At 52.6% G+C, this 13,948-nt stretch overlaps 1 protein-coding gene across 1 annotated transcript; it reads right to left on the bottom strand.

The window, feature by feature from the left end:
• Positions 1–707: 707 nt before the first annotated feature.
• On the bottom strand, positions 708–13,469 carry CLIP3 (CAP-Gly domain containing linker protein 3). The gene is made up of 14 exons (XM_058708720.1): positions 13,050–13,469; positions 12,501–12,725; positions 9,388–9,527; positions 9,215–9,308; positions 8,840–9,001; positions 8,262–8,380; positions 7,251–7,487; positions 4,808–4,943; positions 4,531–4,659; positions 3,514–3,657; positions 3,312–3,435; positions 3,055–3,119; positions 2,599–2,671; positions 708–2,260 (listed from the first exon to the last, which is right to left on the bottom strand). Exons 2-14 carry the CDS (start codon positions 12,664–12,666, stop codon positions 2,206–2,208), a joined length of 1,644 nt encoding a protein of 547 aa, XP_058564703.1. The 5' UTR covers positions 12,667–12,725; positions 13,050–13,469; the 3' UTR covers positions 708–2,205.
• Positions 13,470–13,948: the final 479 nt, after the last annotated feature.

Raw genomic sequence — 13,948 nt, 5'->3', positions numbered from 1 at the left:
AGCAACCTTGGGCCTTTAGTCCGGAGCTTGACTCCTCTCAAACCTTCTTCCCTACCTGAACCCCTTAGACTCTCCACCCCGAGTTTTCTAGAATTCCACACTCAGAGTTTCCCTGGACTCCCATCTGAGCTTCCCTAGATCCCCATTCTCAGCCCTCTTGGACACCCATCTCCGCCCCCAGCCACCCCCAAATCTGACCGTCCACCACAGTACCCCTCCAATACCCGAATTAAACTACCCCATTCCCTTCCCAGTCACTTCCGCTCCACGTTCCTGACGCACGTTTTCTCAAACCAACGGGAACTCTCAAAGGTCCTAAGGGTCCGCCTTCCACCCAATCGGCGCTCTCACCCACTATTGCCCCGCCCCTTCACTCTCGTCTATGATAGGCTGCACCTCCTGGCCTCTGAGCCACTGGGGATCCTTCGGAGACGGGCCCTCATCTGGTACTGACCAATCAGAATTCCAGAACCCAACCCGCCCACACAGTGGAGTGGGCCCAGATGGGAGGGGTACCCTTGGAATGGGGCCAGATGGGAGGGGAACCCGCTGGAAGACTAGACTATCACAACGACTTCCCGCAGGCTAAATCATTCCATACCCCAGCTGCAGGGAGGATGGTTTGAAGGAACGACTTCCTCCCTCGTACTTCCCCAGCAATACGGAGGGAGGCCCACAACTTTCCAAATACTGACCGTACACAGAGAAACCATAGAAACATCTTTATTGAAGGGGACAGGGGTCATGCTGAATTCAGGGACATGCAGTGAAGGGGCAGTCGTGAGCTGTCCTTGGTGGTCAGGGCCCCGGGTCCACCCTGGACCCCCTGGGCCTTCAGGTTCTCCCTCAGACCGTTGGTCTGGCTCGAGTGCTGTGAGGTCCTTTGGGGCCAGTGACTCAGATTTGGTGTTTTGGACCTGTGACCAGAACATAGATTGAAATAGGGGTTCCAGGATTTGGGATCCCCTCAAGGCCTTGGGGCCCTTCATGTATTAGAGATGGAGGCTTTAGGATGTGGGGTTCCCTTGGGGCTGGGGCTCTTTGCATTTGGGTGTCTTGAGATCCAACGACTCAGGGCATTGAAGTGCTCCAGTTTCCAGGGATGAGAATTCCTGTTTGGGGTCTCCTGGTGCCTATGAAGTGGGCTTGAGGTGCCCTGGGAGCCCGGGATGCATATCCTCACTGCAGTCTCCTCCATCCCAGGCACAAGGACCTCCGTGATTGGGGTTTCCTGGGGGCTTGGGATTGAATTTTTTAATTTGGGATTCCCTGGGGATTTGGGGATTCCATGATTCGAGGATCCTTGTAGTTAGGGCCTTGGGATCCTCTAGGGGCTGTAGGACTTGGGGACACAGGGGAGTATGGGACTTGTACTCTGGGGTTTGGGATCCCGAGAGTCACAGAATGGGGCCTCTAAATTTTGGGGTCCCCCAAAGGGGGAAGTCGTTACTTAAAAAATAGAGAATTTTCTGGGAGCCTGACCAGCACAGGGGCTGTGGGCCATGTGGGGTGGGCTTCATACAAGGCACTGGGGGTTTCTTGAGGGCGCAGAGGGTAGGAAGACTTAGGGGTCCTGTAATTAGCACTTCCAGGACTGTTTTGGTGTCTGTAAATTGGGGGTGACAGTGGACTGGTTAATGTGTGTCTCTTTTGTAAGAACAGGGGTCTTTGTTAATGTAGGGAGTCTCTGATTGCAGTGTAAGCTTTTGGGGTGACCATGGGGGGTCACAACATCTTGAGGGGACTGATGTTAAATGTAGGTCTGTTACTCTGTTGCTCTGGAGGCATGACCTATGTTTATTTCAAGGGGACTTGACAGAGGAGGAGTCTTTGTTAATGGGGGAGGGTTCTGATCCAGTAATAAATGATTCAGGAATGTTCTGCTCTGGAGCATTATGTAGAGGTCACCATCATTTGAGGTGATGTGGAAATATGTTATTGGGGGTCTGCTCTGAGGGGTTGGGGATAGGGACTAGCCTGAAGGTGCTACACTCAAGGAATCTCTTTCTGGGTACCTTGGGGTCTGTATTTGGGGGTTATCATGAGGGAATCTGTTAATAATGGGGCCTCAGTGATCCAGGGCTGGCTAATGGGGTCTCTATTCTGGATGTGTTACTGGGAATCTCTATCTCAGGGTGATTCAGGGGCTCCTTGTGTCAGGAGATGCTAGAGGGGACTCTGTGACTCTGTCAGGTATCCAGGCCTCTAAGACTGCATCTCTGCCCTCAGCATCCAGGGAAACCAGCAGCAGAAGAGCAACCTGGAAAGGAGAATCATATCCATCATGCCTTGATGCAGGGAACATCTGGATTTGGCCTTTCTGGATTCTGTCTCTACTTGTCTGGCTATGCCCTCTCAGACTCCTGTGCCGTGGAAGGTGTTCTGCCTCCTCTACCTGCCCCATAAGGGTGAAAGTCCCCAGAATTCAGTGTGGGAGCTCACTCCCTAAAAACTGTTTCTGGGTAGGCTGATTAGCCACTAGTTTTCCTAACCTCTATTTCCAGCCCCAACCAGAAGTCCAGATCCCTGTGTCCACCAGTCTTGTGCAACCTCTCCCTGAACATCCTACAGGAGGTGGGCCGAGGGTTGGCTACACACCTGGAGATGGAGTTCTCTGATGCGATGTCCTTTGGGGTCCGGACTGTCGTGAAAGTGCGTTTGGGCTGTGTCACTGAAGGAGAGGGCAAGGTCTCAGGTGACAGGATGACAGACCCTCAATACCGAACCAGACTCTTTGTCATTAATACTTGTCCATGTCCCCAGTACCCACCTCAACCCCACATTCCAATACCCATCTGGACCTCTTATCAATAATATTCTGGGTCCCTTAATACCTACTCATGTCCCCAGTGCCTGCCCAGAGCCTTGTTGTTAACATCCCCATACCCCATAGCACCTATCCTCTTTGGGATCCTGTCTCATCATTTTCCTGGACCCCATGTCCCCTGTGAAATACTGGAGATTTTGCCACCAGCATATACCTGAAAACCCATGACCCTCCTATCCCCAAACCTTCACTCCTCCTCTACCTCTTACACTCCAGCCCCAACTCACTTGTCACTTGATGCACTTTTTTGGCTCCCACATTGTCCCCAGGGGGGTCAGTGGATCCACCAATCCTGGGGAGACATAAGAGGAGTAGGAGAAGTCAGAGTCACAAGAGGAGCTGAACCCATGGGGCCTATGCAGAAAGAGCTATGGTGTGGAGGTGGGTATCCACACTGTCCTGCTGGTACAAGAGGAAGAGACATCTAACAGGGGAATCAGGGTTCTGGGAAGTGCCCTGGGTTTGGGTTAGAGTTTGGGCTCACCTCTGAATTCGGGATGCCGGTGCAAAGACTCCATGCCGCGGGGGACAGGTAAAGTACCGGACACCGAAGACAGAGCCATCATGCTTTCCAGTGGGCTGGTCTAGCTCAATGCCATACCAGTAACCTGCAGCAGTAAGGTGTCAGGATGCCTCAAGGCCCTGCCTGCCTGCCCCCACCCTACCCCCCAGATCTCTGTCCTCACCTGGGGCAAAGTCTGTCTTCCCATAGAAGCGCACAATTCCTTGCTTCTGGCCAGCAACAAGGACTTGGTCTCCAACCTCAGCCTTGGCTCCCTCTCGCTGCTGCAGGCTCCCCAGAGATGGGGATGATGGGGGCTTCTTCTTGCCTGGGGTAAAGGGTACATGGGGAGGGAGTGGGGCCCCCAGATGCCAGCCCTGGGGACCCCATGCCACCCAAAAAGACCCAAGGTAGAAACTCTGTCCTGGCTCCTGTCAGGAACTCTAGAGCCTTCCCAAGAACTGGGGGGCTTTAGGCTTGAAAGGAAACAATCTCAACTGTAAGAAAACTGGGGGTGGGGGGTAGGCATGAGGGTCAAGAACCTGGAGAACCCCCAAATCCTTTCTCAAAGCTGAAGTTATTTGGGTCAAAAGAAAAACTGAGTCACAAAAGTAAGGAGCCCAGAAATTATCCTTTTAAGGTGAAGGAAGTAGGGGCACCTTGGTGGTTCAGTCGGTTAAGCGTCTGACTCTTGATTTTGGCTCAGGTCATGATCACAGGGTCATGAGATCAAGCTCTGCATCGGGCTCTTCATGGAGCCTGCTTAGGATTCTTTCTCCCCCCCCTTCTCTCTGCCCCTCACCTGCATGTACATGTGCACGGTCTCTCTCTCTCTCTCTCAAAATAAATAAACATTTAAAAATAAATAAATAAAATGAAGGAAAGGGTTGGGTGTGAAGATAAATCAAGTCACTAAATCCAGGAACCCCACAGATTCTTCCCTAAAACTGGGGAAAAACCCTTGGGCCTGAGGGGAAACTAAGTCATAGAAAGCAGAGAACCCCCAGATCTTTTCAGGAACTGGGGGTGGGTGGGCAGTACCAAGTCAAAGGAGAAACAGAGTCATAGAAGTGAAGAACTCAAGAGATTGTCTTCTAAAACAGGAGTTTGGGCCTGAGGATAAACTGAGTCACTGAAGCTGGGCTACCCACAGAATATTCTCAAATTGGCTCTCCTCCTACCCGGAAGGCTCCCCTCTGACCTTTATGTTCCCTGCGGCCTTTCCCAGTGACACGGGAAAAGTCCATCCGAGGAGTCCGAGGTGTGGAGGTGACTGATGAGGGGGGTGCATCCACTACTTTGGAGATCTTGGACACAGAGGCAAAGAGACCTGCGGGGACAGAACGTGGGCTGGGAGCTGTCCAAGCCTCTGCCCTCTGCCCAGTCATCATCTCCCTACCCCCATTACCCAGTCAGCAGCATCAGAACTACTGAGTGGACCCCACCACCACCCCGTTTGAGCCCCAGGTGGGACTGACCCTGCTTGGGAGGGCAGATGAAGTACCGGACACCCCCAACACTGCCATCATTCTTGCCCTCGGGTTCATCCAGCTCCACGCCCACCCACTGGCCACTGGCGAACTCCGTGGTGCCGCAGAACCGAAGTGTGCCCGTCTGAGGAAACAAGGGAGGATATGGTTTGGCGGGGGTGGTCCTTGGGGGGCCATGACAGATCCCTGGCACATCCCTGGTGAGTGGATGAGGGAGCCCTAAGCTCAAATCTGTTTGGACATTACCATTTATTGGCTATATGACTTAACATCACTGTGCCTCAGTGTCCTCATCTATGACATGGGAACAGAAATCACACCTACCTTATAGAATGGTTATAGAGCTTCCCTGTCCAATGCAATAAACAGCCATTAGCCACATACAACAATTTAAATTAACTGAAATTAAAATTAAATTTAGTTTTCCTGGTTGCACTAGCCACATTTCAAGGGCTAGTAGCCACATGTGGCTTATGGCTACTTTACTAGACAATACAGACACAATATTTCCATCATCACAGAAAGGTCTACTGGACAGGGCTGTTATAGCCTCAGAACAGGGCCTGGTGCTGAGTGAGGGATCAGCGAGTGTTGACTATTACTGTCTTGTAACTTTGGTCAAATGACCTCCTAGCCCTTAGTTTCGTCTGCAAAATGGAGAGAATAATGCACCTTAGAGCCTGGCTGTCTGGTTGAAACATCTGTAATGTATGTAGATTTGTTTAGTTGTGGTGAGCCCTCGTGGCTATTATCATCGTGTGAGGCTGCTTCACTCTCAAAGTTCTGGTTCCTTGCCTATAAAATGGGTGGATTAATAGTGCCTATTTTGGAGGATTGGTGTGGGGGTCAGAATAGTGCCTGGCACACAGACAGCACTTGGAATGCACCAAGACTTCTTCTAAGGGCTTTACGGATTTTAATTAGTTTAATCCTCATACAACCCGAGGTGGGTACTGTTACTAGCTCCATTTTACACATGAAGAAACTGATACCCAGAGAGGTGGGATCAGTGGCCGCAGGTCCCCCAGCTGGAAAGCAGGAAAGTTGAGGTTTGCCTGAGCTTCTAACCACTGTACTATACTGCTTCTCTCAGAGGCAGATTGTCATTATTGTTCTTATCTTCAAACCAAAGGTTTCACCTCTCTGAGCCTCCTACAGTCTTCTGGGTTCTATAATGGGAAGAGTCAACCCATTCTGCTTTCAGAATTGTCACATGGATTTGACAAGATCATGCACAGAAAGCTTTACAGGCAGGGCTGATGCATGCCAAACTCTTGATTAGGAAACGCAATGTGACTTTTACAGTTTCTCACTGTGTAAGAAACTAGATTCAAATTCCTTCCGGTGGCCTACATGTCTGGTATGATCCAGCCCCCTATGACCTCTCCCCTTCGTCCTCTGGTTATATTACCCCTTCCCTCCTCTTGGCCTTTGAACCTGCTGTCTCCTCTGTCTCCATATTGTGTGTGAGCTCCCTCCTCTCTCAGCTCAGATATCAGCTCCTGAGAGAAGCCTTTGGAACACCCCAGCAGCTAAAACTGCATTCGCCTTCAGCCAGGGGAAATTTACTAAATCCAAACATTTTTAAGTTAAAAAAATTTTTTTTAAGTCATCACAGAGTCCCATGTGACGCTCAAACTCATGACCCCAAGATCAAGAGTCATATGCTCTACTGACTGAGCCAGCCAGGCTCCCCTAAATCCAAGCATTTAATGGTTTTCAAAGCCTCTGTTGCTACCAGAAATTATCTTAACTGTGGATTTATTTTATTGGCTGTCTCTCATTAGAAAAGAAGCTCCATAAGAGTGGGTGTGGGCTCACACACAGCCCTTTATTCCCAAGGAGAGGCTGGGTCCGCATAGAGACTGAGGGACACCAGATAAATAAATAAGTCAAAGTTGGAATACCTGGATAAATGAAGATTCTCTCTGCCCTTTGGGCCTTTATACCTGCTCCCTCTATGCGGGATCCCTTCTCCTTTTCTTCTCCTGGCTCATTCCTCCTTATCTTGAAGCGGGTGCCTCCATCCCACAATACCCCTGATTGTTCTGACCTGTCCTTTTTTCCCAAAGTGCTGACGCCTCTGAGAGCAGAGGTGGGCCTTGACTGGGGATCACAAGGCCCAGGGTAACTCACAGGTGCAGAGCTGCACTGATCACTCTGTTTGTGCTACCTCATGACCGCCACGACTATTCTGGGCTGTCACTGTCAACTGATAGATCTGTCTTCCCTCCCTGGACTGAGAGCTCAGCCTTGGGGCAAAAGGAAGCACTCACAGAATGACTGTTATATGAAATAAATACTGTAGGAATGATGGGGGTGGAGGGGGTGGAGGGGTGGACAAAGGGGAGGGTCTACACTCTGTCCAAAGACCCATCTCTGAGGCACGAGGGCTGACTCCTGCTCTCCACACCTTTCCCCAGGCCCTGACCTTCTGGCCATCCAGCAGCACGCGGTCTCCCAGACGCAGGCCCAATGCACTGAGCATGAGATTGCCTGGGACGTTGTCATAGTTGGGTAGTGTGACCTTGGGGAGGGCACAGGAGAGTGGCACAGCCTCCTCCAGCAGTGTTCGCAGCTCCTTGGCCACCAGCGCTGCCTCTGCCTTGTCCAGGGACATGTCCATGGGGTCTGGGACCACCTCTGCTGGCACCTGTCCCTTTCGGTTCTGGGGGCCAATGGGAAAAAAGGAAGTGAGAATTCAGTGGCATAGGCTGTACCTCCACCGAGCCCAAGCTCCCAGAGACCCCTAGTCCATGTAAAGCAAAGGCAGATCCAGGCCATCCCTTAGGCCATCATGGGAATAAGAAGGGGTGAGGCATTAAGTTGTAGACCACGTCCCCAGGGAAGTCCACCCTCAACCTCAGGCTCAGGATTTCAAATAATTGAGGGTGGAACTAGGGGTGGAGCCAACAGGGAATGAAGGTCACACTTCAGTCTGTAGGTCATGCTCTCAGGGAGGCCATGTTCCCAAAGATCCCAAGCCTGGAATGAGACCATGTGAGGGATGAAAATGGTCTCCTGTGGTACTGGGTCAGGTGTCCAACTGGGCCAATGGGGAATGAGGAGAGGCAGGGCTTCAGGAACACAGGCCATGTTTCCCCAGGATATCTGAGCCTGGAATAATGCAGAGTAACTGGTGTTGGAAATGGATGCTTTGGAGATCAAAGATCATACTGAGGGCTTATGGGGGGACCCAACCTTCTCATTCACAGAGAGTCTCAACTGAGACTCAACTGAGACTGAGAGTTCACCTGACATATCATGAACACTAAGTAAACACCAGCTATCATTTCATTTGTTGAATGTATAGTAGATGATTTTTGTAATGAACTTCTAGAAACGCAAGCAGTTCTGGCCTCCCTCTCCTCCGCTGGCTGGGAAAGGGGGTGGGGAAGGAAGGAGAAGGAAGAGAATGGGGGCTGGGACAGGGATGTAGTACCCGCAGCGCCGGGTTGGCACCATGCTCCAGCAAACATTTGGCTGCGCCCAGGCACAGGTTGGAGGCAGCGATGTGCAGGGCTGAGCCGTGGTTGAAGTCACTGCACGTGGAGTTCACCACTGGGGTGTGGGAGAGAGGAGGGTTCCGGGTGAGTGGACTTGGCACCCCGTCCCCCGTAGGCCACCTTGCCACCTTAGAGTCCCCCAGCTCAAGTCCATCTCTTAACCCCGCAGACCCGAGTGCCTCCCACAGACTCGTGTTGCAGAGCCCAGCCCCTCCAGAAGGGTCCTGTCCAGCCCCGGGGATGGATGGGTCATGGATATCTGGACCCTGTCTCTCACACCTCCTACCTCCACCCTACCACCATCGTCTCGGATACCGGTCCCTTCTCCCTTCCCAGGCCAGACCTCAGTTCTGCCCCATCACTCAGCTGCCCTGCCTTCTTTACTTCATGTCTCGCCATCTCCCAGCACATCTTCTCCCGGCCCCCAGCACACAACAGAGGCACCCTCCTCCTGCTTCCAGCCCCCATCTTATCCTGCGTCCCATTCCCTCCAAGCCCCGACCCTCCCGCTCACCTCTCGGCCTGGCGCCCTTCAGCAGCACGCGCACAAGGTCGGGAACGTCGAAGTAGGCAGCGTAGTGAAGCGCGTTCATGTTGGTCCAGCGGCTGCGCAGTGTTACGTCCGCACCCAGCGCCAGCAGCTGCTGTGAAAGGCGCACAGCCGCCGCAGGGTCCCCTGCACGACAGCCCAGGTCAGCTTGCGTCCCCTCCTCCAAAGCCTGGGCCCAGGGCATGGGGAAGGCCCTAGGCCTCAGGGACTGTGCTTTGGGATCTTAGGCTGCGGGTTCACGGTGGGGGGGTCTGAAGGCCAGGATTCTGGGTGGTTCTGAGGGTGTCATGTCTGGGCGCCTAGGTTTGGGGGCTGGTGGCTTGGGGGTTTGGACCTTACCGACTCCATGGGCTCCAGCCTTGCACGCATAGTGGAGCAGTGTCATGTCGGTCAGCCCATCACGGTCATTCACATGGCAGCCTCGACGCAGAATCTGGGACGGAATCAGGGAGGTTTACCCAAATACATGAGGGACCCCATCCTCTCCCTCCCTGGCTTCCCAAGTATCTTACCTCATTACCGATGACATCAATCTTGTGCTGGACTTGGGGCACCCACTGGCGCACGATGGCGAACAGCTCAGGGATGGTGGTCTGCGGGTCAAAAAGAATCTCCTGGCACGCCGGGTCATTGGGGTCGAAGAACGTGAAGGCTAGGGCAGTGAGAAGTTCAAAGTCACCCCAGGCAAGCTGATCCCCTCTTTCCATCCTGAGGCAGGGGAGCTCTAGGCCTTTGCCTTTAATACCCTCTAATGCATGGTCTCAAACCACACGGTGCATGGGCTACATGCATTTTCTGTTGGCCAGCATAAGGTTTCAAAATCAGGAGGGTTCACAGAAAACTCTGCATGCCCCATGTGTCTTGAAAAGTTGGAAGATCTGGCAATCCCACAGAGCAGCAAACTGCACCCCTGGAAATGAGTGTGGAGGGAGTGCAGTACCTTGAGTCTGCATGCCCCTGGGAGGAGGGAGGCTGCCACTGCTCTAGCCCACCGTTGCCCTGGCCGAGTATGGGCACAGTTTGGCTAAATCTCAAGTAAAAACAAAAAGCCAGAAAAGCTGGCTTTTCAGAAAAATCTCCCCCAATTTTTCAAATACTGTGTAGAACACATAAAACGTACCCATGGGCAGGATCCAACCTGTGGCCAGCCAGGGTGGTGCCCAGAGGAACTTCCATCTCCCCCTATTAGGCCGTGACGTCTGTTGCTTTCTGTTGTATTGCCAACACCCAGCACAGGGCCTGGTGCAGGGCAGGAACTCAGTGCATACTGAGTGAGTAAATGAATACCCAAACGATTCATAGCTCTGGATGTGTATCCAGATGATACACACCCACAGAGACAGCATCTCCAGGAATCAGCCTTTGTGTTCCTCTTTAAACCACAGTCCCGGCACGCACAGCCCCCCTTGGCTCAGACCCTGCCCTGGCTCCCACCACACTCAAAGCACCGACCACTATTCTCTCCACAGCCCACGGGCCCTGCACAAACCGGAGGCCAGTGTGTTCTCTGCCCTCTCGCCCTCACTCATTCCACCCAGCCACACTGGCTCCTTCTGTCCTTCCAACACGCCAGGCAAATTCCTCTCAGGCACTTTGCGCTCGGCATTTTCCTTGCCCGGGACAGTCTTCCCTCAAGCCTTCTCAAGGTGTTGCAGGTTTTACTCAGATGTCACTTCTTCAGGGAGGCCTCCCCAGACCACTCTGTATACATCAGCACCTCTGCCCTTCTCCATCTCCTGACCTTTTTTATTGCTGTAATCACGGCACCTACCACTGCTTAACATTAACTTGTTTATTCCTTTTTCCTTCCCTTTCTCCTTCCCTCTTTTCATGTCTCACTTGTCTCCCTCGCTAGGATGTAAGCACTGTGTTTCTGTGCTGCCTTGTTCACTCCCTTCTCCCCAAGGCCCGGCACAGCAGCTGGCATGCAGTAGGTGATCAATCAATCTCTGCGGAATCAATTGTACAACTTTGATACACAAATAGACAAGTTCTTCTCAGAGTCCATCATAGCCCCCTCTCTGTCCTAGACCACATTTCCAGATTCCTTCATGTTCGGTGGTCAAACCCTCCTCGTTGTAGAAGCAAGATTCTGAGGGAGGTGAGGGTCAGGCAGGGAGCAGCCTACACTCTCTGACTTCCACCAGGGTACAGGCCCAGCCACGTCTAGACACATTTCCAAAGGAGATTTTCCAGTTCCCTGGGGTGGATTCGTCACCTGGGACACCCAGATAATGTTCGTATTTTTCTATCAGACTGAAGTCAACTTGTAGCCTCTCTGACCCACCTCTAGTGGGTGACATGACCACAGATGCCATCCCTTCTACCCTATCCTAGTGATGCCCACTCTTTGAACATGGTGCCTAGTTTTTGAACTTACAGCTGCTGGGGATTCCCAGACAACATCTTCCAAAAGCCTCCTCCACCCTCTCTACCCAGCAGCCAGAGGGAGCTTTTAAAAATATAAATCAGATCTGCCACTCCTCTGCTTTTAAATACCTCCCTACCAACTGCTCTCTCCTCATCACACTTATCCAAAGTCCTCGCAGTGGACGCTAAGGCCCCCCCAGATCTAGTCATTGCCAAACCCTCACCTTGACTCCCATCACTCCCTTACTACAGCTCCAAGATTGCCTTTCGTTCCTGGCCCAGGGCTTTTGCACTTGCAAAAGATAGCCCGGAACTATCTTTCTCCAGCTCTCCTATGGCTGATTCCTTCTCATCCTCTGGGTCTCAGCCTAAATGCTACCTTGTCAGAAAGAGCCACTGTGACCACTCCGTCTCAAGGTGCTGCCCCCTGCCCCCCCCCTTTTATATGTCCAACTTTTATTTCTTTCATAGCACTCACTCCATCTGAATGTATCTGATTGATCTATTTGTTCCCTTCTGAGAGCAGGGATGATGCCTGGGTCACTCACCATTAATAGAAGATGATAGAGATCACCCAACATAAATCTTATCACAGACTAGTAGCAATGGATAAATATGCTTGGTGAATGATTAGACACTTTCAGTTTCTCCAAGAAAATACCCTCTCAGCTCCACACCTTCCTACCTTGGAGCCTTTACTCCTGCAGTTATCTCTCTGGGTACTCCCTTCCCTTGCCCCTTTCCCTTGTTAAACCCCAACTCATCCTTGGGTCTCCCTCAAATGTTACCCCTCATAGAAACCATGTCTTAAAAAGCTCTTGCAGCATCCCATTCTTGGCAAACACAATTCTCATCATGTCTTATAATTATATATTTATATTACTTTATACTTATCTGTGTGGTTGTCATTGAGGCCTGTAAATTCTCTCAGGGCAACAACTGGGTCTGTCTGGCTCCATGCTTTGCCCCAGCTCCTAGCATAGAGCCAGGTCCACCACAGACTTTCAGTAAATGTTTGTTGAATGACTAAATGATTGAATGATGTGTCATGAATCAAAGATTAGGATTATTCCAATTTCGTTCTCCAACGGGTGAATGAATAAATTAACCAAAGGGGGATGCAATGGCCACCACTCACCCAGACCACTTTCAAATCACCCAGAATCTCCCCACCATCACCACCAGCAGAGCTCAGCCCAACCTCTCTGGCCACCCATGGCTCCAAACAAAATTGCAGGGTGGGGAGGATGGTTACCGTAGTCCTTGGGGAGGGGGGCAGGTGCCGAGGGGTGCACAACAGGCTTCTGCCGGCGCTCCTGGGTGGGGCTGGGGGCCTCAGGGACCAGCTCATCCTCTTCCTCCTCTTCTTCTTCCTCCCCGCGTGGTGGGGGGGCCATGGGAGCGGGATCTGTCTTAGTCATGGTCTTCAGTGGCCCTCCGGGGGGCGGGTGCAGATTTGGGGGCGGTTTTCAGGCCAATCCTGGAGACAGAGGCCAGTCACAGAGAGCCCCCAACAGGGTTTAGGGTCTGAGCCCCCAGAAGCTCCAAGGCCCCCAAGTGACTCCCACACCCCCAGCTCTGGATTTTGGGCAATCATAGCGACGACCATCAGCCGTCAGAGGACCCTGGTATGCGGGCCCAGCGCCTACCACTTCCCCCCTCTTCCCCAGGTTCAGCCCCCCATTCTTCTCCTCCCGCGTCAGGCCCCTCAGTCTAGGCCGCCCCCTCCCCGGGTTTGTTTATCTCGGGATGCAGGATGCTTCGCCCCTCCCCTTCTCCGCGGGCCTCCCTCTACCCATCTTACCTCGGACTGATGGGGCTGGGGACCAAAGCTGAGACTGGGGAGACTGGAGTAATGGGGTGTCAGTGTTGGGGGAAGTGATGGGGGAGGAGAGGGAGACAGAAGGGGACGAGGCCCAGACGCCGACAGGGGATGGGGGTGGAGAAGGAGGGGCGCTGATGCGCATGCGCAGTGATACCCCCAACCAGGCGCGGGGGCGGAGATACTGGGAGGCTCCAGGCTTTGATGAAAGGGCTTGAAGCAGCGTCGTCGTGAAGAGGATAGACACGGAGGATGGTGAGAGAAAAGAAGAGATGGCCACGAAAAAGGATGTGAGACATCAAAACAGAAAGAGATGAAGCAGAGACAAGGGCAAGAAGGAGAGGGATGGGAAAGCGGGCAGTTTTTTGTCCGTCCCCCTGGGACAGAGCCTTCCTTCCCGCAGGCCCACAAACCAGGCCAGTTAGGGCAGGGGTCTCAGTGTGGTGGTGGTTATGAGTGTTTTCCTCTCTCTGAGATCTCAGACCTGACCCTTCTCCATGGTCACCGCATACAAGGGGTGTGTCAGAGGGATGATTTTGTAGACTCCTTTCATCATCGAGGGTCATTAGTTACCGTGGTTATCATCACTGAGTGCTCAGAGAGCACTTACCAGGTTTAGAGAGGTTCAGCTACTTGCCCAAGGGCACACAGCAAGCAGATGCTGGAGCTAAGAAACCAGACAGCCTGCTGGAAACCAGACGGCCTGGCTGGAGAGTCCGGGCTCTTCATCACCATGCTACATATGGCTGTAGCAGTGTGTAGGGGCCAGATCTGCCAATGAACCCCTCCAACCCTCTCGGAACCTGTACCTCCCCTTGGGGGAAGACCTCCTGGAGCCACCTCAGAGTCCAAGCCTTCCTGGCTCCATCACCCTGGTTTGG

The sequence above is a fragment of the Neofelis nebulosa genome, chromosome 17 (genome assembly GCF_028018385.1).
Source record: "Neofelis nebulosa isolate mNeoNeb1 chromosome 17, mNeoNeb1.pri, whole genome shotgun sequence".
NCBI classification, from domain to species: Eukaryota; Metazoa; Chordata; class Mammalia; order Carnivora; family Felidae; genus Neofelis; species Neofelis nebulosa.
The sequence above is the reverse complement of the archived record's forward strand: the minus strand, read 5'-3'. Positions and strand labels throughout refer to the sequence as shown.

Coding starts and splice junctions, on each gene's coding strand:
- CLIP3 (XM_058708720.1), bottom strand. CDS start 12,666: ATGACTAAGACAGATCCCGCTCCCATGGCCCCCCCACCACGCGGGGAG. Junction 9,528..12,500: donor CCCCCTCCCCAAGGACTACG/GTAACCATCCTC, acceptor TCACTGCCCTAG/CCTTCACGTTCTTCGACCCC. Junction 8,381..8,839: donor GAAGGGCGCCAGGCCGAGAG/GTGAGCGGGAGG, acceptor CCCACACCCCAG/TGGTGAACTCCACGTGCAGT.